The sequence below is a fragment of the Alligator sinensis genome, unplaced genomic scaffold (assembly GCF_000455745.1).
Source record: "Alligator sinensis unplaced genomic scaffold, ASM45574v1 scaffold1052_1, whole genome shotgun sequence".
Lineage (NCBI taxonomy): Eukaryota > Metazoa > Chordata > Crocodylia > Alligatoridae > Alligator > Alligator sinensis.
Window position 1 is genome coordinate 370,975 of NW_005842971.1, and position 25,805 is coordinate 396,779.

The 25,805-nt window shown below is 40.9% G+C and overlaps 1 protein-coding gene across 1 annotated transcript in view; it reads right to left on the bottom strand.

Annotated features, from left to right (window-relative positions):
* Positions 1-2,408: 2,408 nt before the first annotated feature.
* CTH (cystathionine gamma-lyase) overlaps positions 2,409-25,805 on the bottom strand; it is a 24,897-nt gene continuing 1,500 nt past the window's right edge. The window contains exons 2-10 of the mRNA XM_014526201.2: positions 23,199-23,308; positions 20,089-20,220; positions 18,067-18,124; positions 16,406-16,483; positions 13,453-13,605; positions 13,050-13,171; positions 10,323-10,375; positions 6,840-6,978; positions 2,409-3,441 (exon numbers count right to left, since the gene is read on the bottom strand). Of these exons, the coding sequence (XP_014381687.1) occupies positions 3,415-3,441; positions 6,840-6,978; positions 10,323-10,375; positions 13,050-13,171; positions 13,453-13,605; positions 16,406-16,483; positions 18,067-18,124; positions 20,089-20,220; positions 23,199-23,308 (872 nt within the window). The 3' untranslated portion in view covers positions 2,409-3,414. The remainder of the gene's footprint in view (positions 3,442-6,839; positions 6,979-10,322; positions 10,376-13,049; positions 13,172-13,452; positions 13,606-16,405; positions 16,484-18,066; positions 18,125-20,088; positions 20,221-23,198; positions 23,309-25,805) is intronic.

Here is a 25,805-nt window from a genome sequence, read left to right on the forward strand (position 1 = left end):
TGGTGTGTCAAAACAGCAGCAAACCTGACAAACATTTATTTTAGAGTGCCAGCACCAAAGCGGGGAAATTCATAGCCACTGCACACACTCCTAGGGTGTGTCCACACATGCAGACACGTGTGCTTGCAGCAGCTCAAATAGAAACGGTGCAAATTTGAGCTGGGGCTTTTTGCCTCAATGCATGTGCCCAGACATGCGCTTTGTTGTGGAGCAAATTGTTCCACTTGGAGCACAATAAATAACCCTGCCTGGCTCCTCCTGGATCTGCAGGCAGAGGGAGCTAGAGCCTGGGGCCAGCACCTGTGCTGTCCCCAGCAGTCTAAAAAGTTGCCCTGTCCTGGCCCCACCCATAGAAAAAGCTGCCCTGGCAAGTAGCTCAGGGCTACTTGCTCTCAGGAGCTTCTGGGGCTGCTTTCCTCTCCCTTGTCTGTGCACATTTCCAGGCAAAGCACCAGTGGGAGGCGTCCACTGGCTCCTTGGATGCCTTTGAGGACCGGTGGGTGCAGATTGGGTGAGCTCTGCTCGGTGTCCCCCTCTGGACAGCTTCTTTTCTGGGGATGTTGGGGGAAGGGGGGCAGTGATCTGGGGAGGGGGCAGGGATTTGGGGGGCTGGGGGGGTAGGCAGGGGGTGCGGATGGGTGGTGCAGGGATCTGGGGAAGCAGGCAGGGCCAGACGGGGTCCCTCCCCATGGTCCCCCCCCCCTTCCTCCAGCCCCACCAACATCCTACTCACCAGCACTGGAGCTCGGGTCCAGGTCCCTGCAGCTGGCACACTGCCTGCTCTGCGCGGGCAGGCAGCATGCTTCAGCACCAGGGAGAGGGCCAACCATAGAGACACTCTGGCAGCCAGAGTGTCTCTATGGAGGACCCAGCCTCTGGTTACCTCAGGAAACGGTTTGGGACCATGCCCTGCCCTGCTCTTTTTCACTCCAGTTTTTTTTTTTGACCCTGGATATCCAGGGGTCTAATTTTGCTTCCATGCTGCAAATTTGCAGCACGGGGAACCTTTTCCCCTTCCTGCACGTGCCTCTTGCAGCGTCTCAAAGAGGGACGTGTGGGCTCGTCTGGATGTGCTCCTAGAGTGTAAAATTCTAGGCTGTAGGAGCTGAGCAGAGGCATGGAAATGTTCTTTTAAGTTGATATTAACCTTTCTATGCCTGCCCCTCTCCCCATTACCACCACCAACAAAAAATGTAATTGTTACTTAACCATCTTTAAAACTGCCCTTACAAGAAGTAAAGTAACTTGTGAAGGAATCTGCTATAGCACCTTCTTGCAGAGGTGAATGAATTAAGTATTTTATTTTCTTTCATCTCCATTCCCTTCTGGTATACCATTGTGCTTTGACAACAAAGTATTTACACTTCAGGAAGTGAAGTTTGAAGTGTTTGCAATAGGAAGAGTTTGTACTTCCCTGACCTCTTGAGATACCACAGGCAATTTAGATGGATTATAACCAGGAATAATGCCTCAAAGTGATAAGTATGTTTCCCGTAATTCCTTCACAAGCCTTAAAAATATTTTTGTGGCTGTTTGCTAAATCATGGTGCATGGGCTGTTTAGACTTTTACTTAAAAAACATCAACTATCTTCTACAATCAAATCTGCCAATAAAGCTCACCACGTTTCATGCATCTTCACAATTCAGTATTTGGGAACACATGGAAAACAAACCCTTCCAGTTTTATCGCATATTTTAATTTCTTCATTCTAATCCCCATAGTTTGTCCAACCATAATGAAAACTCAGGTGCCAGAATTATTCTAAAATAGAAATGGGAGCAGAGCATCCCATATTCATTTTTAGATTGTTATTAGTAGCAATGGCTTAAAGCTATTTACAAAAAAAAAAAAAAACAACTCTACACAGCTGGTTTTGATGTCTGCCTTATTTACTAAAACATTCCAGTTACAATACACAGAGAACACTGTAATCCAATTCTGGATTGCAAATAAAAAGTGATAGGGTTTTAAAAGGCCAAAGAACTAAACTTGATTAAATACCCCTTATTTACTAAAACGGGGCATCTGTATGTCTTTAGGCTTGAGAAAGCTACACTTTTAAAAACATCAATATGTTTGCGATTAATGCCCCATTTTTCCCTTCATTATCTACCTTAGGAATTCAAATATGTAATAACATGAATTCCAGATTGACAAAGCAAGAATTAAGACTGAAGTATTTTCTCAGGGTAAAACGTTCCACTGAAACTTTCAGACTCAATGCTGTTACTTTATCAATGCAACCTGTCTGTGTCTTTACTGGACTACTTGTGTTGAAGGGTGTTCAAAATTCAGCTTTTCAATTATAACTATGGATCTGAACTCTTGTTTCAATATCTATGTTAAGAGAGTAGATTATATTTGAGCACGCATACCTCCTAAAATCTACACACTTCAAACAATGGACCCAATGCAGGAAACCTTTATTCATGTGAACATATACCTTCATGTAAGTAAAAGTTGACAGTTTAAAAACAAACCCATTTTCTTATATCAAAATCATCAGTTGTATAACAAATTGTAATACATTTCATTTTAATTCATGAGAGAATTTAAAATAGGTGTTTCCACCAATCCCTTTTGCTTTAGATTTCAAATATAGGACTAAGGCTCATAAAATTAGCTACAGAACCAGAAAAAACCCAGTCCTTATAATTAAACGCATAATGGAATTTTCAAAATATCAACTAAAGTGTTTAAACAAAATTAAGTAAACTTACAAAAATGCCACTAGGTCATCTGCAGAAATTTACACTGCAGAATAAGGCATCTGATTTTGCTTCATTTTTAATATTGCACAAAATATCTAGAGGGAAAAAAAAAAGTAAAGTCAAACCACATTTGAGGTTGTCATTCAAAAGAATCTGAGTTAGAGCAAGCAGCATTCCAAATATACCTTCAGGGTTAGAGGTAAATGTGATGATAAAAAAAAAAAAACCCCGAGAAAACCCTGCAGAATCCTGGTTAAAAAAAAAAAAAAAAAAAAAGAAAAAGGACGCACCAGCAGGAAAGCAGCATCCTCCAACATGATAAACATTTATCACGTACAGCATAATAAACACCAGCTTTTAACCTCCATTGGGAGAGAGACATTATTCCTGAGTGTACATCACAGCTGCCCTCAGCACCACCACTACTCTGAAAGTAGTATAGCCAAGTCATAAGAGCAAAGGATGATAACATCTCATGAGGATAACACATCTGAAAGTAGTTTTGTGCACTAGTGCACAACCCTTATTGAATCCCTTTGGAAAGTGAGGCTAAAGGCACAAATGAAAACTGCCTAGATTCAATTAAGGTTAAGATAGGGTTCAATTTTCATAGGCAAATCTGAAGAAACTCATCAGCAGTTTGGCTTTTCATTTAATCTTCTCTGGGTATTTTAGCTGTGTGGTGTTCCAACTTCTGACTTCTAGTTGCGAACAGTGTACTCTGGGAACTGTAGTAACAGAAAACATGAACAACATAATCGTATTGTGTCCGCTCTCTGTTACAAAGCTGTTTATTTTGGCACAGAAGATATGTTGGCCACACATTTCCATTGCATTATTTATACATTCCATTGCACTGTATTATTTATACCTTCCCCCTGACATCTGCAAATGATCTCTCAGTTGCTTGCCTGCTGTTAGAAATAGAAATATTTTAATTTTGGCCGATTTTTCAAATTGCCACATACAGCATGCTTATTTTAGAGAAAATATGTTTGTTTTAAAGCAATGCAATATCACTATAAATCCATTCCAACAGTTTGAAGCTCAGATCTGTCTATATCTATAGATAGATAGATATCATGGCGCAGTGAACACAGGGTACAAGATGTAAAGCAGTGCTATCAAGTCTGGTCCTGTCAATGCTGCTACTGGACTTGTATTAACTTAAGCAGGCTACTTAAATAGACTTTGGATCAGTTCAGGCCCATAGAGAAGTTAAATCCATAGAAGTCTTTCCACTCACTTAAATGTTCCGATCCAGGCCTACAAAAACTAATTAACAACCTGATTCTGAAGATGGTTGAATAGTCTGAACTTCTGCTGAAATCCGTGTTGTTGGTGCTCAACATCTTTCAGAAATCAACTCCTAGACATACTAAAGTTATGGTGCCATTAACTAATTATCACATCTCTCTGAATCCAAGACATCTTCAAATTTAAGACAGCCCTCCAATAGTCAGATTCTTTACATGAAAATTATAAGTTTATTATAATTTTTCATGTATAGAATCCAACTATTGGAAGGTCAGCTGTCCTTAACAGACAAAAGGAGAGAACCATCTGTCCATTCTTAAAGGACAAGAGGAGAGAGATATCCAGTGTAGTAGCAGAGAACTATCCAAGTGTAGTATTCTGTCCTGATGTACCTGTGTTGTAACAGAGAACCCTGACAGAGGTGGGATCTGATCTGCAATCCTAACTATTGTGCCTTCTGCCATGCTACATGTGCACTGTAGGAGGCACAACTGTGGGACTTGGGATCAGATCCCAATCACATCCTATAGCTGGTACTGGGAGAACCCGAGATCATGAGCCCAGGCTCCTCCTGCACCAGCAAATAGAAGCCGGGTACCCACTGCACCTGGCTCAGAGCACCAGTAAGCTGATCAGCACTCACTACATGTTCAATTTAAGGTGTGATAGGAACCAGCCCAAAATGATTACACACATGTTTTGTAATAACTACAGCTTATTTCCTGTCATCATGCCACTAACTACATGAACGTGTGGCCAGGTTACTACTTAAGATGTGATTAACTAAGATAATCATGTCTTAAGTGTAATGTCTGCCAGGAGCCAGCATGTCATAAACAATTAATATAGCTAAAGTACCATGATGCCAACATTCAAATGCAAGAACAGGACATTGTACTACTACTTTGTATCTACATAGATTGATGGTCCATACCAGAGCTGAGTGCTCCACTTTAGATTATTCATTTATGTTTCTGTTCACTTGAGTAGGAATGCTTGTAAAAGACACTAATGCTATTATATTTTTTGAGAGGGGGTACTAATCACAGTACCAACCTATCCAAAAGCCAGTATAAATGTTTGTGTAAAACTACTGGAGGAGCAGGTTACATTGATCAATTCTTACTGTTTTTTTAAAGGACACATCTTGAAAAAGGAAGATTAAATGTAATATAATTTTATCCACTATTAGCATGAAATAATTTTAATCAATTGCCAAGAGAGAACGAGTACATAACATTTGAATTGAAGACTAAAGTAACAATCTTAAAAAGCTACCAGAATAAAAAGTTAACAATTGTTTCCTGAATTTAAGCAAAGGTTTAAGTGAGAGAGTGGCCCTCCTGTGAGAAATGTGCCCCCACCGGTAAGTACTCACCAGGGGCACATTTCTCACAGGAGGGCCACTCTCTCTCCAATCTCTCAGTCCTGATCCTCAAGGGAAACTTGCACAACACTTCCCAGAGACGAGCCTACGAGCTCCATTTCATCAACCTCCTGGATACTACAGATCATGGACTAAACATAGACATTGGATTTTTGATACATTATAATCTGCCTGGCAACTGACTCCCCAGCCCCTGGCTTCTTTACTTTTCATTCCATCCAGGAAGAGCGCACACCAACTGCTGCAGCTTCCTTAGCCTGACGAAGGGTTTTTGAACTCGAAAGCTTGCTTAATAACTATTCTCCAACTATTTGGGTTGGTCTAATAAAAGATACCAGATTCACCCAAGGAACCTTGTCTGTCTATGTCCTTAGACCAACACGGCTACAACCTAAACCCCTACAATTCTGTTCCACATTCCACTCCCAACACACTATCAATCAGTCACCAGATGACCACACCTGTCAGTTCTGTTATTGTCAGAGTCTAAGAAATCCACATATATGCATTAGAAATCAACATATACACATTTTTAAATGGCAAAAGTGGGCAACCGTGTTGTTTGGAGAATGCCAATCAGCATTTAAAACTAAAGTTCATCATTTTTAAAATACATTGAATATAATAAGTGAATGAGAGACAGTAGGACAGTGCTAAACACCTGCTATATTTTTTAATTATCTGAGGCCCCCTCTACATGTTACAGGTATTGCATAACTAACTGGTTAACTGCACCATTACCTTAAGAACAGCTACCCACGCAAAGTACTTATTATGCCATAGAAAACTCCAACTAGCTTTAAAGTTAGACCTAAAAAATGTATACTAACTTTACAGCTGGGAGCTACGAAGCTTTAATTTGCAAGTGTAGCAGGGTCTCCCCTGTTGTTGGCAGGGCTCCTAGCCTCAGGGGTGCACCATGCTCAATGGAGGCTGGGAGTCCCACAACTAAGAGGACTCTCAGCCCCAACAGCTACCATCTCTGGGTCCTGGCAGCACCCCATATCTGCTGAGACCTAGAGTCCCACAGCTGCAAGTTCTGGTTCCAGGCAGTGCGCCTCCTGGTGCTGGAACGTAGTGCATGAAGCCCCAGGGGTTGGGAGAGCACACCAGCTGCAATCTCCCAGCCTCAGGTGGTGCATGAAAACCCTGGTGCTGGCCTTAATCTCCTAGTCTTCATGTACCTTCAGGGCTGGAAGATCATGGCTGAGGGGGCTCCCAGTCATGGGTACTTGCTTCTTGCCAGTACAGGAGGGGGGCCAGGATCAGGCAATAATGTGCAATAGGATCTAACGTGCAATTCTATAATCATGCCTCCTGCCATACATATGAGGCATGGCAGGAGGTGTGATTATGTGCACTGCACATTAGATCCCATTGCATCTTTACCTGTAGAGGGGGCCTGACAGAGTAACTTTATTTCACAAATAATGTGGAAGGGATTTTTTTTTAACTTTCAGAAAGCTCTGATGCATGACTTACTGCTGCCTTCAAAGCTTGATCCAGATCTTCTAGTAGATCTTCTTTATCTTCCAAACCAATTGATAAACGAATTAAAGTATCAGAGATTCCAAGAGCTTCTCTATCCTCTTCAGAAACTGCAGCATGAGTCATGACAGCCCTAAAAGACAAGAACAGTCTTTCTATTTAAACCTTGCCTTCATAAAGACCAGACAAATCAGTTATCTGTTACGTTCATAGAATTAAGAATGCCATAGTGACTCTACAGCAAATTTTGCAATATTCTCTACTTAATCTTAATCATAAATCAAGATCTTCAGCTAATGTAAACCTGTGTGGCTCCAATGAAGTCAATGATTACCAGCATCAGATGACCTGGCACAATATTTTTCTGACTGATAAATAACTGGTAAAAAAATATTATTTTAGAATTGTACCTCTTTTTTTTTTTAAGTGATAAGGCCTAAACATATTTCTTCCAATACCCATTTTATTATTACACAGAAAAAATATAATACTACATAAGAAAATATGATGTCTCAGTTTTCTTTCAAAAAATATATTTGAGAAATTCAAAAGGGGGTAATATTTGATGAAGGTTTGTCTTTAAAAAGCTATCTATTCAAAAGGTAGGTTCCACTTTAATGTAAAAACTGGTAGAATTTTAAAAGTAGTAGGTCCAAATACTCCTCTTACTTTGTGAGGAAGTGATTCTAATGCATTAAATCAATAAGCAGGAAATTTTAATTAAACATTTATTTTAATCTTGTTTCCTTTTTTTTATTTTTCAGTTCTTGTTCTCAAGAGAAGTTTATTTTTGGTAACTGGTAATCATTAAAACATGCAGATTTGTACTCAGTCTTTATATTAAAATTTAGCACTTCTTGCTAGGACACAGTGTATCTATACAATTTTTTCAGTTACTATGTATTTAACATTTACTCAGATTATTATTTTTAATTTTTTTAATGTTAGGAAATGATGAAAGACATTTCTTTTTTACTAGATGATGAGGATTTTTTTTAACTTAAGATAGGTGTCAAGCTTTATTTGGACAGAAATTGGAACTAAATAAAAATGTATTTAAGTCATAGGTATTACGTTCTGTTTGTACAACTACCTTAAACGTCCTGATTGTGTAAGAAATAAAAGTATGTGAAAGGATATTTTATATTTAAAACAGTTTAATTAAACAAAGGGGGCAGTTTCTCTAAGTAATAAACTTAACTGAGAGTTACCAGGTCCTTCAAGATTTTAGAACTAGTGGATCATATTCTCTCAAGCATAGCATTTATTCATCATTTAGAATAACAAACATTTTCATACTTTTTCAACTCTCAGTCAAGTTAGAATGAACTAACTTGAAATGGAAAAAATAATGCTCTGTGTACATACAGAAAAGAACACTGTGGTCAAAGGTCAAATTAGTACCAGTATTTCAACAAACTCTGATTCCACACGCTCATCCATTCAGTGGTTTGACCTCCTTTAAAACTTCAGCAACAAATATTAGTTGCTTACAGTTATAAATGGTTCTGATAAATTATAAAAAACCATTAACACTGGTTGTCATTGTTGCAAATATAATTAAAAAAACAATTTAAATGAAAATTTTCACATTTAATTTTTTTTTAAAATACGTTGTTTATTGTCTGCTTGGGAAAAAATTGGTTATTACCAATAGGATGTACAGAGCGGATAGAAATCAATACAACAAAATAAAGTTTATTTTCATTGCTGGCTACAATGATTCTGTAGTCTAAGCAGAGGGGTACAGATCTCAGAAGTGTAATGGCTATTTTAATTTGTAAATCTATAGCTTGGGTCAGACCATACTGGGCATAAGCAATTAAATATTGTTATATACCCAACAAACAACTTAAAATGAACAACAGGTGCAATTTAGTTCAGTGTGCCAACTATGCCCCCTTGTGTAAGCAATTAGAATAGCAGTACAGTAGTAAGACTGAAGAATAAGTACAGTTAAGTTTATCTTGTACAGCATCATTATCTGATCCATTATTCTATTTGGGTTTCAGGTTCACTCTTAAAACAAACCAGAACACCATACAGTGAGGCAAAAAAAGCCATTAACAAGAATGTGGAGAACGCTGGAAAACATTTCTGGGGTTAACAGGGTCTAAAACAGGGGTAGGCAACCCCTGGCACTCATGCCAGAGCATGGCACATGAAGGCATTTTTGCTTGGCACTTGTACCTCAGGTAAGGGGCCAGGGCTGTGTTACTACAACAAGGTTCAGACCCTTTGCAGCTTCCCCACCTTCTGCCCCTGACATACCAACATCTTACAAGTCAAGGTTGCAGGTGTTTTTGGCACTCTGCCCAAAAAAGTTGACAACCCTGATCTAAAATGTCTAGTTGATCCAATTGCTACCGCCAAAAGTCACCATGAGACAATGGTACAATGAAGGTCTTTCTGGTGGGCAGAGTCTTTCTTTGAGTCTGCCCATCATTTTACTAATCTAGTTGAGAAGTCCAAGATAAAAGAAGAAGAGAATGAAGACTCTTTGGGTGAAACTCTTAAAAGGCTAGCAGAGAACTTGTCCCCCAACAGGAGAGAAGGCTAAGACAGCTTCGAGCACCTTTGCATTCTTTCCATCCTTACCATTCTCCTGAGCCCTGAAGGTCCATGTTAGTTACTACAGGCTCCAAGGGCTACCTACCCTTTAGGCTATTCTACTGCACACTGATACAACCCTTATTCTCCCTAGTGATGCATTTGCAGCTTCTAGTAATAACTTGAGTACTTTATCTTGACCGGGTTGTACTCTGTGTTTGTGCTTTCAGGTCTATCAACAATTCACTTCTGATAAGACAGATAAAAAATCCTCTTTATCTTATGCCATGCTGTGTTCCTACTGGAATCACTGTACTGCCATTGGTCACAGCACCTACAAGGAAAAACTGCAGACAGCTGAATGCAGTTGGACCTGCTGAGCAATCATGGTTGATATATCCAGGATTTGATCTAAATGCAGGACTCACCCCAAAGAAGTAAATGCTTAAGACCTAAGACCTAGAGGCGGTACAGCAAAATAGTGGAGAGAAGGAAGCAGAATAATGGAGAGAAGTACAGCTGGTTCTGAACTGTGTCACTCTTTTTCTGTTTTATGCCCTAACTCCCAGCATAACCAGGGCTTATAAAAGTGTCCTCAGAAAGCAGCCCTGTGGTAGAATCTTCCCTTGGCAGAACCAGGGATTTCAGGGTCACTTCACCTCTATTCTGACTGAATGGGTATAAAGAATTCATCTCTCACCTGCACCAGAAAAGTCTTTGCTTTATCTTATTTTTCCCCATTTCTTGACTATAAGAAAGTTACACTATATAAAATGTTAACTCCATGGTACTTAGGCACAAAATGAAACAATAGAACTTTTGTAAGTTTTCAAAATGGCCATAAAATTCAATAGCAGCTATTTTTTTTCCTTATAGTGTATAATACAAATGTTAAGAATTGCTTCTAATGGATGCAGAATGACTTACGGGTGCTCTGCTAGGCTTTCGTATCCTCCCAGACTCTCGGCCAGTGCAAAAAGCTGCAGCAGAAAACACACAAAAAAGTTAACATTTAATAAACATCCAGATTTCTGTCTGAGAAAAAAAAAAAAAAAGGGATTAAAGTTGTTATATTGTGGAAGAGAGAAAAGCAATGACATGTTTTAACCTTGCCTAGTTCTGTGTAAAAGTTTGCATACTAAGGAAGAAAACACTGGATGTAATAAGGAAAGAAGAAGACTAGTCTGTAGTTTACTGGTGAAAGTTATCTAGCAGTCTGAACTAGATTAGCCCTAAATGGTTAAACACATCAAAGAAAGTATCCTGAACAACGGGATTTCTACATAGTCACACACTGACAGCACGGAAGGGGAATTCTGAGTGTAGCACATGGTGAGCAACTTAGGTAAAGGTCACAATACAAAATGAGTGTCACAGAAGAGTTTAGCCAAGGCTAACCTAAAGGGATTCCTTGATGTTGATTACATCCAGAAGGCTGAGATGCTTTGTTTGAACAGAAAAAAAACCCAGAACCAAATCTTTAAATTTGGAATAAATGACTACTTCTCTTGTCCTCCCCCATCGTCACAATTACTCTTTGAGTTTCATGCACCGTTGAACTATTTAGACCCAGTGAAAAGAAAAATTGACAAAACACCAATTTTGAGGCAGTTTACTGTATTTGTAGCTTTATCAGAAGCATGTCAGAGACATCCTTCACAAGATTACTAAGACTGCATTATGATGTATCCTCTAGCATTCCTAAATCAATGATGATGGAGGGTACTAAACAAGGGATAGAGATCACCCTAGATATACCCTCATAGGATCTCCCTCTACAGCACCTACCCCTGCCATTGTTGCAGTACTGGGCTAGATGGACCGTTGTTCTGATCCAGTGACAGCACTTCTTATGTTCTTACTAATACAATTTTTGCAAATGCAAGAAGTTTGGCAACGAATCAAACTTCTGAGTGATTAACAGAACTGGTCCTTTGAGAACTGCCAATACCAGTTCATGTCTTCACAAAGAGTGAGGTTACATATTACAATTAAATCATATTAAAGGCCTTTAAAATGCAGGCATAAACAAGTGCTAAGAGTTAGAGTAGTTGGACAGGGAGCTGCCGGGTAGCCGTAGCATGGGAGATGGGTGGGCTCAGCAGCAACCTGCATGCCTAGATCAAGCCCATGCTGCCCCTGCCATGCCCCCATGGCTGCCCACCAGCTCTCCTCAGGAGAAGGTGGGCAGTGGCTGTGGAAAGGGGGTACTGGGGCTGGAACTGTGCTACAGGCTTCATCTGGCTGGCACTGGGGCTGGTGCTGAGGAACAGGGAGTGGGGATTCACCCTTCCTGTCTGCTCCCAGGCTCCCTTCCCCACCAAGCTACCCTTGCTGGGCCCAATGGCTGCTCTGTAACTCCTCCCAGGGGAAGGGACAGCCATGGGAAGAGGGGACTGGGTGGGTGGGGAGCAGCCAGACAGCCATGGGATAGGGGTGGGTGGGCCTGGCAGCTCCCAGTGTGCCTGGAACAGGTCTGCACAACCCCTATGGTTGCCTGGCAGCTCCTTAGCCTCCCTACTCCCCTGCCCCCTCTCCCCATGGAGAGCTGCTGAGAAGTTGCTGAGGGGGGAAGCCAGGGGGCGGCTGCAAGTGAGCAGGCAGATGCGGAGCCTGGCAGGGATGTATGGGCTGGATTAGAGCAACGGGGGCTGCAGGGAGCCCAGGAGCAGGCAGGGAGAGGGAACCCCTCTTCCCCCCTACCCCTGGCTGTCCCTCTGGGTTAATCCAGGAGACAGGGGGGCGGGTAGCATCCAAGCAGCGTGTGGAATGGGGCAATCCAGGTGGTATGTCCACATGAGGACACAGAGATGCAGTTAAGCATCAACTCAACAACAAATCAATCGGTAAAGATAGTGGAGGCAGAAAGAAAATGTAGAAAAACAGCAAGGACCCTAGATTCTGGAATCTGACTCCCACAACAGAACTGGAGTTGATTAAGCTTCAGGGGACAGGATGAACGACAAATTTAACGCAAACCTCTATTTGTGGAAGATGATTTTGAAATTGTATGGAGAGTCAAGAGGCAGGAAAAAAGGAATTCTTAGTTGGAATTTGTCAATTTAGCAATGAATTGATTCTAAAGCTGATGCAAATGTGTACAGAGACCAACAGTCATGAACAGATTAAAAAATATAAAGTGCAGATAGAAGAAAGAAAAAGCATAACTATGTTAAGAGAACAACTTTCCAGAGAGCTGTATGAAACAACCTTGATCCTTCTTTGAAGTGTGGATCAAGCAGCAGTCTCAAAGGCATTTTCTCTTGCCGCATGTTTGGAAGCCTGCTATTAGTATTGCATAAGCAGCAGTTACCCTGTTTTCACGTGCCATTCATATTTCTCATTTCCACAGCTGAGCAGAGATCTGCAAATACTTTTGTAGAGGCATCACTTGAATTCCACTTCCAATATAAGTACCAACTATATGAATGACACTTCACAAAGAGCCGATACACCCTTTGCTCCCTCTCATTAGTACCCCATCTCATAATTTCTACTCCTTAGATGTGGTAATACCCAGAATCTAAGTTAAAAAGATGGTCCCTGGCTCAAAGAAAACCACTTCCTTCTATCACTACACTGCTAGAAAACTTATGCGAGTTATAATCTGTTTCTTCTCCATTTAAAATAATGTATGCCTATTCTGTAATTTACCTTTAAATGCTTGAGGAATGCAACAGCATGTTCAAGTTTTCCCTTAACGTAAAAGGTGATCATTCCAGGACAGCCAGTGCACTGACGCTTAACCAACTCATGCTGAGGATGTGAAGGTAATCCTGAAATTAATCACACACACAATGTTTTTCCCATCATCACCACTTCAAAGAAAAGCAGGCTACATTAAAGGCATGTAGAAAAGCAACCTTCCAACTTGAAGAAATATAGAACTAACTGTAAGATAAACATCTGCAGAGTAATAACTTTTAAAATGTCTAAATCAGATTCACTGGATGTATCAGCCACATTTAAGGAATACAGCACTTCTACGCCAAAACTCAAACAACGCTAAATACAAAAGATTATTTATTCTGAAGATTATTTGCTATGGGCAACATACCAGGGAAAATGACTTTTTCTACCCGGGAATCCGATTCAAGGTACTGAGCAACAGCTAGTGCATTTTGGAAATGCTGCTTCATTCGGATGTGCAGAGTCTTCAAGCCCCGATTGCAGAGGTAACAGTCAAAAGGAGATGGAACTGCTCCAATAGCTGTAAAATAAATACAGTATTACAAATACAAGTGCTTCTTTATCTTAGTATGGAATAAGGTCTTAGTTTTCTAAGTAATTCCTGGCATAAAGAGGTGACATGTCTGTTTATTTTTAAAGTATTTTAAGTTTAGAATGAATTTTGTATTTTTCCCTAAGATACAGAATTGAAAGGCTGCAGCTAACATACTGAAAACTCAAGGATGAATCTTAATAGACATATGATACACAAGCATACCTTTCTATTACTTTATTCAGGAACTTACATGAGGTCAGCAGAAAAGCAAGTATTCTTTATTCATTTGACAGAAGTTAATATAAATAGGGTGCATCTACATAAGATGCTTTACTGCACAGTAGAGCTAATTACTACGCAGTAAGCATCTGCGCCTACACGTGCAGACACTTACCATGCAGTAACTGGCTCTAATCACAGGTAAATTTGCTACCTGCAAATGCAAGTAGGAAATTTACTCGTGAGTATAACTGCGCAGCAGCACATGTGTAGATGCCCCACCAGGAGCAAATATGCTCCCAGTCTGCTGGGCAGCAGGGGCCGGGAGATTGCTCTCTGCCCTGGGAGCTGCCTGCTGCTAGGGCAGGCTCTGCCACTGGAGCCCAGGTAGGGACAATGTCCCCCTGCCTTGGTAACAGGGAGCTCCCAGCCCCTGCCCCACCATCGCGGTGCTCATGCTAGGAGATCCTTATCTCCCAGCTCAAGCCCCGGGGTCGTAGGACCCAGGATGGGAGATCCTTATCTCCCAGTGCCGGTGTCCCGACTGTGAAACTGGCACTGGAAGATAAGGATCTCCCAGTCTGGGTCCTGTGACCATGGAGCGGGGCCTGGGAGCTCCCTGCTGCCAGGGGGTCATTGTGTCCACCTGGGCTCTAGTGGTGGAGCCCACCCCAGCAGCAGGCAGCTTTCGGGGACATGGAGCAATGCTCCAGCCCCTGCCAGGAGACAGCTGTCTCCTGGCCCCTGGTCTGGCACCCAGGGGGAGCCTAGAGCTCCCCTTGGCTGCTGCAGGGGCCCACTGCAGGGCTGCAGGGAGCAAAAGCAGTCTGCTGCTAGAAGCAGCAAATCTCTCCCACATCCCTGCACGTGTAGTGCCTGGGAGAGTTTACTCTTCAGTAGTTTACTCAACAATGAACTGCTCCTGGATTATTTGCACGTATAGACAAAAAAAGTCCATGCAACAGGGAACCCTAGCCCTGTTACTAAAAAGTGGGATGACACCTTTAAGGACAGAGTCTTCAGGGCACAGCCTGCCAGCAGAGCAGGGGTTAAAGGGTAGCCCTGCAGGCTGGTCAGCTGACTGGGGCTGTCACATGACCAGGAGAGAGCTCAGGCTAGAGCTATATAAGCCCTGCAGGAGCCAGCCAGCCCAGGCTGAGATAGAGTGTGGGCTCATAAATGCCCAGGAGACTGAAAGGAAACAGCTCTGCAGACTGGGGCACAGGACAGGGCAACCTGGAAAGAAGGAGCCATGGGTAAGCAGGCACACTGCCTCTATTATTTTTCCTTTGTTATAGCCCAAGGGCTTAGTGTTTATGTTGCAGTTTAAACCGGAGGTTTGGGATGAGGCTTAAAGGGGAGGTTTGGAGGCATTCATCCAGAGGCACATAAACACCTTGAGCCCTGCTAGGGGCAGGCTCAAGGCTCCAGTGAGTAGTGAGCTGTAGTGGTGCCCAGCAAACAGTGCAAGGTGCAAAGAGGCAGGGCTCAGAGAGCCCAGTGACAGGAAAGGAGGAAGCTAAGCTAGTACCTCAAAACTAGGCCCAACACAGCGGCCCTAGGCCAGAAGGGGCAGTGGCTGAATAGGCTGTGGCCCCAATACTGGTGACAAGTTGTATAATACATGCTAGGCATGGGGCATGATGTAGGGGTGGTATGGAGCTGTGCAAGTAGCCCTTAAGGTAGGAGCTCCTCACCTCTGGATGTTTTCTGGAGCCAAGACATGATCAGGGAAGCCCTGGGGCAGCCTCCTCTTTGAGAAGCAAAAGAAACATGAAGATATAGCGGGCGAGTGAAGAGGAGACTGTTCCCAGAAGTAGATTGAAATAAAGGGGTTCTGGGGCACCTCCAGGGGTTCTTAATGTCCCTGGGGATGGTGCCCTGTTACAGTCCAGCTACTAAAACTGAAAACTTTTCAGTTTAAAAAAAAAAAAAAAAAAATCACCATACTTTAGTTGCCTTGATGAATGTTTTGGCCATGACCTAAAGAAAACTATTTTAAGTGGGCATAAGGTACACACAGCAGTTTATGAATCTCATGCTTCCTTACTGAAAGTCAAGGCAGATTTTGCAGGATGTAAAATGGGGAGATAATCATTTCAGTGAATTTAGCAAGGTGCTGGCTTGACAATTTTAGACAAGACTGTCAGTTTACCCTCAAAATAAATACTGGGCTTAATGGGGGAGAGCAGTGGCTGTGTTGGATCGTGTCAAAAGCTTTGCTGAAGTCAAGATATATCACAACATTCTCATGAACAAACTAAAGAGAGATAGACTAGACAAAAGCACTGTAGGGGGGAGACCTAACTAATTAGACCATCATGCTCAACAAGTAGTCATCAATGGCTCAGTATTTAGTTGGGAGGAAGTATCAAGTGGGGTTTCCCAGAAGTCTGTCCCCTATAACTGGCAACAGTTCAGTATTCTCTGCACCAGGATACACTGGCACCCCTTTAAATCTCTGGGTAATGTGCGTAGCCTAAACAGTGATTTACTGTGTGTGAATATAAAGCATACTTGCTGTTTGGATCCAATACATTTAAAGTACTTTATGTTGACAACTTACCATTTTGTAAGAATTTGAGCTTTTCATACAGCTTGTCACAATTCACTGAAACCAGTCCCATTACAACATCACTGTGCCCTGGAGAAACAAGAAAGGCACAAAATAGTTAAACTAGTTCAAGAATCTGTTGTTCTATATTGTTAGTCCTGTAATTACATATTTTCTTTGTATGCATTCATTGCCCTGGCAGGGCCATATTATACAATGGGCCAACATGCACCTCACTACTCACTTGACACCCTAGCTGTCCACTTTCTAAAAAGCAGGAATTCGGGTATCATACCTGTTCTGTCCACATAGCAGCCAAATGTGCTGCTATGAAACTGAGAATAAGATATGCTGCTGATGCACTGTATTTCCTCACTAACACTATTTATTTTTGGCTATAGCTACATGCTAATCATGAGGTACATCTACAGCATGGATAGACCTATCCACACTAGCTTTTATCTGGCTACTGGAGGTAACAATGCAGAAGAAACATGGCAGCACAAACTTCAGCGTGGGACATGTAGTTCAGCACAGACCCTTAATACTCACTTGTGCAGTTAGTCTATGTCAAACCTTTTTGATGCATCTTCACTGCATTCTTACCCAAATTAGCCATTTTCAAATTTAATGTGAGCATGCTTCCTTTGCTGCAATCACACCTCTAATTTAATTTTAGACATATGTCATGTCTTTTATTCATTTTAAGAGATACTGATTTTTTGTTTTTGTTTTTGTTTTTTTTCAGAAGCATGTATTTATGGAAAGTTGTAATGAGTCAGACTCCATGACCTTGTATGTAAATGAATGACTGGCTGTAGGACCTTCTAGGGAAGTATAGAGCTAATCTTCCAATTCATCCTGGAACTCTAATCATTATCTCCAATCAGAAATAAAAAAGCTTGGAGTTTCTCTGAAGGCATAGACATAAGAACGGAAAGGAAAGCTCAGTGCAGAAACCTGAAGCACACTGCAATGTGGCAGCTGTATACAAACAAGCAGGTGGTATATGGTGTGAGAAATGAGCAGGCTGTGTACTTGACATTATGAGAAACAAACAGGCTGTTCACTTGAAAGGTAGGCATTTGAAATCATGATAAATTTGGCCCTGATTCACCCAACCACTGCTGAGGCAGATAAAATTGCTTTCAGGGGTTGTCTCACAGCTTTTTTTCAAGAACAGGGACAGCTTGACTAATGAAGGATTAACTCATTAATTAAACTGTAAGTCACCTGACAGCTGAGAACAATCAGTGGTATGGCAATCACTACAGTATTGCCCTCCCAATAGAGATATTCCTTCACTTCCAATAATGCCCCGTCATAGCTGAGAGATGGTGAGAAGCCTTCCTAGTGCGGTCTCAACTAGCAACCAGTCCGAATCCTTAGTTAATACACTTACTCTAGTGAATCATCTGGAAAGGGGCACTCCCGGCATGGGGGTTGTGGGGGTCAGCTCATGTGAGAAGTGTGTTCAGGGAAAAGGTGGAGAGAGTGGAAGTGGAGTCCAGTAATGCATAACTGGACTGCTAGCTGAAGACCATCATAGCTGTTGTAAATGAAGGGTGGGAATACAGAAGGGGAGATCCAATGAATTAGCAATATTTTTATGGCAATTTTAATTTGTTTTTAACAAAACCAAGAGAATGTTTGAGCTATTATCAGATGCTTACCATTCATGTATTTGGTTGCTGAATACATACAAATATCTGCCCCCAGAGACAAAGGACGCTAAAATGGAATAAAAATAGGAAATCTGATTTAATACATTCTCATCTTTCTGTTCAGAGCCTGATCCTAGTTTTAAATTACTGAACATGCCCACTTATAAAACACAGCTAGTGGACAGCCGCCCTATGGGTACATAGCTGACAACCGCATCAGCAACCTTAGCTTCAACCATGAGTGGGTTATTGCAGGACCTCTCAAAGAACAGCCAGGCAAGTTTATTTAGTGCATTCCACACCTTGGAGTCTACAATTATTTTTGCGATATTACATATTTTTTCATATGCTCACCTTTTGCCAACAGCAAAAGTGAAGCGTTTAGACGGGGACTGATTGACACACACAATTCCTCACATGTGTGTTTTTCAAAATAACATTGTCTACAAATCGGCCAAGCTCCTCCCAGTCCTCTAAGGCTGAATAACAATATGTTCTATCATTAAATGATAAATTGTGCATGTTTTTATTTTTAACCCTGCTAATATGTTTGCTTAACATATTAAATGAGCAGTGTATTTAAAACAAGGGAGGTGGAAAAACTTGCTGTTGGACTATGGAAGTTTGTTTGAGCAATTGGACAACACATTTCTACTGGTCAATTGCAGAATAGTAATATAAGCATTAGATTTTTTTCTCTTATATATAACACATTTAATTATCATATATAATATACATAACTTCATGCAGATTATTCTCTCTCTATTGTGAAATACCAGTGGCAACCTTGAAGTGTTTTTAAATATGTTATCTAATATTGCCTGTTAGGCAATCCTACATGGTTAATCGCTATAAATTGGTTTTCGCTTGTGATCACATCAATAAAAAAAATACATGAGCTAATTTGTTTTCATACACTTAACTTGCTGCTTCAACACAATGCCATACAGAGTCTTGCCAAAGTGACTCAGTAAGCCTTTGAGATGTGTGCAGGACAAACTAAGACTTCAGGAAAGCACTTAAGTATATGTTTAACCATAAGGCTTATGTGCTTTGAGTCAGTGCCTTGAAGGAAGAATGAGGTATTATCTGGATAGTGCTAAATGTTCTAACCTTGATTTTGTACAGACGTATCCAATATTGCATTCACACAGTGAATCTTATTCTGTAAGATTCACTGAATTTTTTAAGAAAACTGGCTTTAAAACAAGTTCAAAACAAAACCATGAAAAATCCTGTGCATACCTAAAATGAAGTGAATTAGCGAAGTCTACAGGAGAACATATGCGAGTGTGTGCAGCTCGGCATGAATTAAATGATATTTCCAATGGTTAATAAACCTTATACTTAATTTTTAATATGGAAAATAGAAACATACAAAAGGATATTGCACAAATAGAAAGACTTGACAGCTTTCAGTGGCCAATAACACCCTCCAGATTGCCACAAACATTAATTAAAGACTGTGTGACCTTCAGGTTAAATATTCCTTTAACATTTCAAATGACATGAATCCAAACTGTTGGATTTATGCTGTTAATACATTTTTCCCCTCTTTTTTTTTTTTTTTTTTTTCTCCTGAATCAATAAGATTATAGAGTTACACTTATTAAAGAAGAAATGTTATCTGGCCCCAAAGGAAATCACAGAAAAAACAATTAGGACAAGAATAGTTCAAGCACACAAAGAAGAATTAGCTATAAAATTACCCAAATTAGGAAGTTATATAAAATACCATGTTAGTTCAGTTAGCAGTCCTACCATTTATAAGTTAAAAACATAATAGTTTTGCTTTGGAGAGAAAATAATTACTGTGCTGGTGGAGTTAAAATTGCACCAAATCAAGACCATTATTTATTTATTCATTCATTCAACCTTTTTTGTTAGAAGAAGAAAAAGAACAAACAAAATATATAGTTACAATTAAAGTCATTTGAAGTGCTTTAGCTCCTGATTTTTCTGACTTTGAAAGGAATTTTAAAAAAAATACCATGTACTCACCTCATTATTTCAAACACCTAATCAGCTTACCTGGAAATATGCTGACATAAAGGTGTTGTCTATCACTAAAATAATGTCTTTATGTTTGTGGACGACATCTGCGCAGCTTTGAATGTCAATAACCTTCAGCATGGGATTTGAGGGAGTTTCAATCCAGACAAGCTATAGTTTAACAAACGTAAGTCATTAGTTTTAGATATATTGGTATTGGTGATAGAAGCTGTCTGTTGTACAATATACTTTAAGGATGCTTGTTCTTTCTTCTTTGGTACATTTTCTGCAAAAATAATATTGAAAATATGCTTGTACTACTGCTGTCTTAGTTAGTGTTTATGGACCAGTATCACCCAGGCAGATCCCTTGTTTAGTATACCCTTTTCAGTTGTACCAATATAATAGTACATTTATTATAAAGTCTATAAAAACCATAAGCTATATTTAATATTAGTTTGACAACCGCCATCTTCATATCCAGGTAGAAATTAATTACAAAACAACAACCTGGATCATAGCAGCTTTTAATCACTGACATAGTTAACTGCAAAACTTTCCTCCCTTCTTCCAGAAACCCATTTAAAAATAAATCTCTGAACAACCCTTTATTACATGCATAGGATAAAATTCTCTCTATTCACAGCCCTTAGACTATTCTAAATTCACTATGCAAATATACAATATGTTGCCAGGAATAGGCATTTAAGAAAATGCCTGGTGCAAGTGTTAGAGAAGCCAACTAGGGGCCATGCTCTTCTTGACCTGCTGCTCACAAACAGAGAAGAACTGGTAGGGAAGGTGGTAGTGGATTGGCAACTTGGGCAGCAGCAGCCACAAGATGACTGAATTCAGGATCCTGAAGAAAAGAAGCAGAGCAGCAGAATAAGGACCCTAGACTTCAGAAAAGCAGACTTTGACTCCCTCAACTGATCCCCTGGGAGGCCAGTCTTTTTTTTTTTTTGGGGGGGGGGGGGGGGGGGGGGGGAGGCGGAAGTCCAGGAGAGTTGGTTGTATTTTAACGAAACCTTACTGAGGGCACAGGAATGAACTATCTTGATGCACAGAAAGACCAGCAAGTATGACAGAAGACCAGCTTGAATTAAGAGGAAACTTTTCAGTGAGCTAAAACAAAGGATGCTTACAAGAAGTGGAAACTTGGACAAACAATTAGGGAGGAGTACAAGAACACTGCTCAGGAATGCGGAATAAATCAGGAAGGCCAAAGCACAACTAGAGTTGCAGCTAGCAATGATGTGAAAGGTAACCAGAAGGATTTCTACAAGTATGTCAACAAGAAGAGGAAGATAAAGGAAAGTGTGGGTCCCTTACTGAATAGGGAAGGCAACCTAATGTCAGATGATGCAGAAAAGGCTGAAGTACTCGATGCTTTTTTCACCTCAGGCTTCACAGGCAAGGTCAGTTCCCAGACTACTTCACCTGGTGGCACAGTTTGGGGAGAAGATGAGTGGCTCTCAGTGAAAAAAGAACAGGTTAGGGACTACTTGTACACATCCAGCTTTTCTAAGTCCGTGGGGGCCAGACAGGATGCAACTAAGAGTGCTGCGGAAGTTGGCCAGTGTGATTACAGAGCTGCTGGCCATCATCTTGTGGTGATTTCGAGGTCATAGATGATTGTAAAAGGGCATATATAGTGCCCATCTTTAAGAAATGGAAAGAGGAGGATCCAGGGGAACTACAGACCAGTTGGTCCCTAGAAAAATTCATGGAGCAGGTCCTCTAAACACCTGGAAGAGAAGGTGATTAGGAACAAACAGTCAGCATGGATTCACCAAGGGGAAGTCATGCCTGACCAACCTGACCGCCTTCTATGATGAAATGATTGGCTTTGTGGATGTGGGAAGAGCAGTGGACGTGGTGCAGCTTGACTTTAGCAAGGCTTTTGATACGGTCTCCCACAACATTCTCGCAACCAAGTCAAGGAAGTACAGGTTGACTGAATGGACTGTAAGGTTAATTAAAAAAAAATTGGCTGCATTGTTGGGCTTGGAGGGTAGTAATCAATGGTTTAATGTCTACTTGGCAGGCAGTCTCAAGTGGAGTGCCCCTGGATCAGTCCTGGGGCCAGTTTTGTTCCATAGCTTCATCAATGACCTGGAAGCTGGGATGGAGTGCACCCTCTGCAAGCTTGCAGATGACACCAGGCTGGGGGGAGTAGTAGATACACTGGAGGGCAGGGCTAGGATTCAGCCAGATCTTGACAAATTGAAGGATTAAACCAAAAGAAATTTCATGAGGTTCAATAAAGACAAGTGTGAAGTCCTGCACTTAGGATGGAACAATCCCATGCACTGGTACAAGCTGGGGATCAACTAGCTAAGCAGCAGCTCTCCAGAAGAGGACCTGGACATCACAGTGGACAATAAGCTCCATATGAACCAAGTGTGCCCTAGTTGCCAAGAACGCTAACGGCATACTGGGCTGCATTAGCATAAGCACTGCCAGCAGATCAAGGGAAGTGATTCTTCCCCTCTATTCAGCACCATTGAGGCCACATCTGGAATACTGTGTTCAGTTTTGGGTCCCCCCACCCAAAAGATAGACAAATTAGAGAGAGTCCAGTGGAGGTCAATGAAAATAGTTGGGGGCTAGGGCACATGACTTCTGAGGAGAGGCTGAGGGAACTGGGCCTATTTAGTCTGGAAGAGAGAAGACAAGGGTATTTAATAGCAGCCTGAAGGGTTATTCCAAAGACGAGGGAGCTAGACTGTTCTCAGTGGTAGCAGAGGACAGAGCAAGGAACAATGGCTTCAAGTTACAGCAAAGCAGGCTTAGGTTAGATATTAGGAAATACTCTCTCTAACTAAGAGGCTAGTAAATCTGGAACAGGTTACTGAGAAAGGTGGTGAAATCTCCATCCTTGGAGGTATCTAGACCTGGCTAGACAAAGCCTTGGCTGGGGTGGTCCTACTGAGAGTAGGGGGGTGAACTAGATGACCTCCTGAATTACCTTCCAGCCCTAATTTTCTACGATTCTATGAAAATTAAGTTAAGTTTGTTGGTCACTCACACTTCCTGCAACAAATAAAAACCTGTCATAAGAATGCTCCTACTCTTGCAATTGGAACAGCCAAACAAAATGACTCAAGATGCACTGGAAGTTGAATTTAGAAGCATGTCTCAATTACCTTTGTTTCTGGTGTAATTGCAGCCTCTAGACATTCAAATTTGGTACAGTCAACAAAAGTAACCTTCAAACCCATTTCAGAGGCTACTCTCCTGAAATATCTGTATGTACCTAAGGTAGAAGAAAAACTGTTAAGAAAGAAAGATGCATTTCTAATTTACACATTTCAGAAGTGGAAAGAAATTTTCCATGAACTAAATCACATTGAAGGTACAGTAATTTTCATTTTATGGGTACAAAGGACTTCCATGGAAGAGGAAAAAAGAAAAGCAAGACGTGGTTTCTGGCTCTAAAAATGAGGCAAGTATTTTTAATTTTTTTAATGTAATTTTTTTAACCAACTTTTTGGGTTTAAGTGATGGGGCTGTTTTTTGTTATGAACACAGCTGGATTGCTTAAGCATTTTAGTTGCTAACATTATTTTGTCTTGTATTGGAAAATATGCATACTTTAGCCTTTCTTTCAAGTCTCAGTATGGAAGTCACTATCCATCTAAAGTACTAATGTACTAAATGTTTACAGAAAATATTAGAGTATTACTTTAAAGCATAATTCATTATGCTACTTGCATTTTTACCCTTCATTCTAGCAATATAATAGAAAAATGAATAGTTAGTTCTGTAAATCAATCGGGCAACCAAAATTTTGAAAAACAAACTTTTTGTTTTTCCAGTTTGTTTGAGCTTCCTTGCTAGGCCCATCTTCCAATGCACAGTTAGTGCACTTCGTAAATCCTTTGCAATTTCTCTCACTTTCAAGGGTGGTTTATCATATATCTTCACAATTAGCCACTTGTTTCAGAGTCTATTTTCTACTGAATATGTTTAATTAGGAATTTAGAGGCGGGAGAACAAAGGAAGGAGAGTAATGCATTTCCTGTCGCTTCATTACAGTAGCATCTGGTGAAGAAAGCAAAAAGACAGATTCCCCAAGCTACTGCCCTTTAAGAGCATGGCTTGAGGCCTTGGTTAAGTACTTCTAAAATCCTGCAATCTTGTTGCAGAAAAGAAGGAAGAAATTATTATGTGATTTATTAAAATCTGCATCTAGAAAACCAGGCCATGCTAATCTACAGATGAATTGGATTAGGTAGCTGTACAGTTTTTGTTCTCTGGAGGTATTTTCTTGTATCATTCAGCCACCTACAGCACTGAAGGGATAAAATACATGACTTTTTTTTTTTCTTTAAATCAGTTAAATATTTATCTAATTACTTCCTTTTGTCTTTCAAAAATATTTTTCTCCCTCATTTTGCTATAAAAGGTCAATACAGCTTTCATAAAGTTCTATCAGCATCTCAAAGGAAACAAACTGAAAGCAGATAAAAATTGCTCTGGCTGAGAAATATCAGAATAATAATCTTGAGCATCTCTTTACATAATTGAGTTTTTTTTAAAAAAAAGTCATTTTAAATTGCTAGTATGCCTTTGAGAAAGTGGCAGCATTATGAAGATTGATATGGTCTCATATCCAAGGTGCTGAACACAAACTAACATGCTTTGAAGTTTTAGCACCTCTTCTTTTTTTTTTTTTTTTTTTTTTTTTTTTTTAAATCTCAGCCATAAACTTTCTTCCAGAATTGTCCTAGACCCATATGTATAAAGTACTCCAAATGCCTTTGGAGGGTCTCTGGAAGTATTCCAAACAATGTGTGTACAGACATGCACAGCTGGAGAAATGCTTAAAATATAATCCTCAAAAAATGAATTCCTGTATACTCTAGTGGTCCTCGGGCACCCCAGTGCTCCGCTTTCCCTCAGAGGTAGGAGAAGTGTGGAACAGGCAGCAGAATCATGGCTGGAAGAAAAATGCACTCTGTAGTCTAGGTTTCAGCTGCTTCCACTCATTAGTCCTTTAATGTACATGGAAAAAGGCTAAATGGTGAGACAGACGCATATGCCCAATATAGCTAGTAGAAGAAATTGTGTATATGTATGAATCTACATGTGGGATATGGTGCCAAAGATTACTATAACCTGCCTGACATCTGACTCCCCAGGTACCTCTCCACTATTTAACTGCTACATTCAGCCCCCTCTTTCTGCCCCGCCCCCCACACCTGCCTGTCTCTCACCCACTGACTCCTGGACTTGCATCTGCACTGATGGCCCGTCTTGTATGCATACCAGCCCAGCCTCTGGCTTCTTTACTATTCATTCCATCCAGGAGAGCACACACCAACTGCAGAGACTTCCTCAGCCTGACAAAGGGTTTTTAAACCTGAAAGCTTGCTAAAAACAATTTCCAACTATAAGTTGGAAAACTTTTAAAAACATTAAAAAAACTAGGCGACTGTGGCATCGATGCCTACACGGTCAGATGGATTGCAAATTGGCTGAAGGGTCGTACTCAGAGGGTGGTGGTGGACAGGTCATATTCGACCTGGGGGGAAGTGGGCAGCGGAGTCCCCCAGGGCTCGGTCTTTGGGCCCGCACCATTCAATTTCTTTATCAGCGATTTGGACGACGGGGTGAAAAGCAACCTGTTCAAATTTGCTGATGATACCAAAATATGGGGAGAGGTGGGCACGTTAGCATGGAGGGAGAGACTGCAGAAAGACCTGGATAGGTTGCAGGGGTGGGCTAACAAAAATGATGCGTTTCAATAC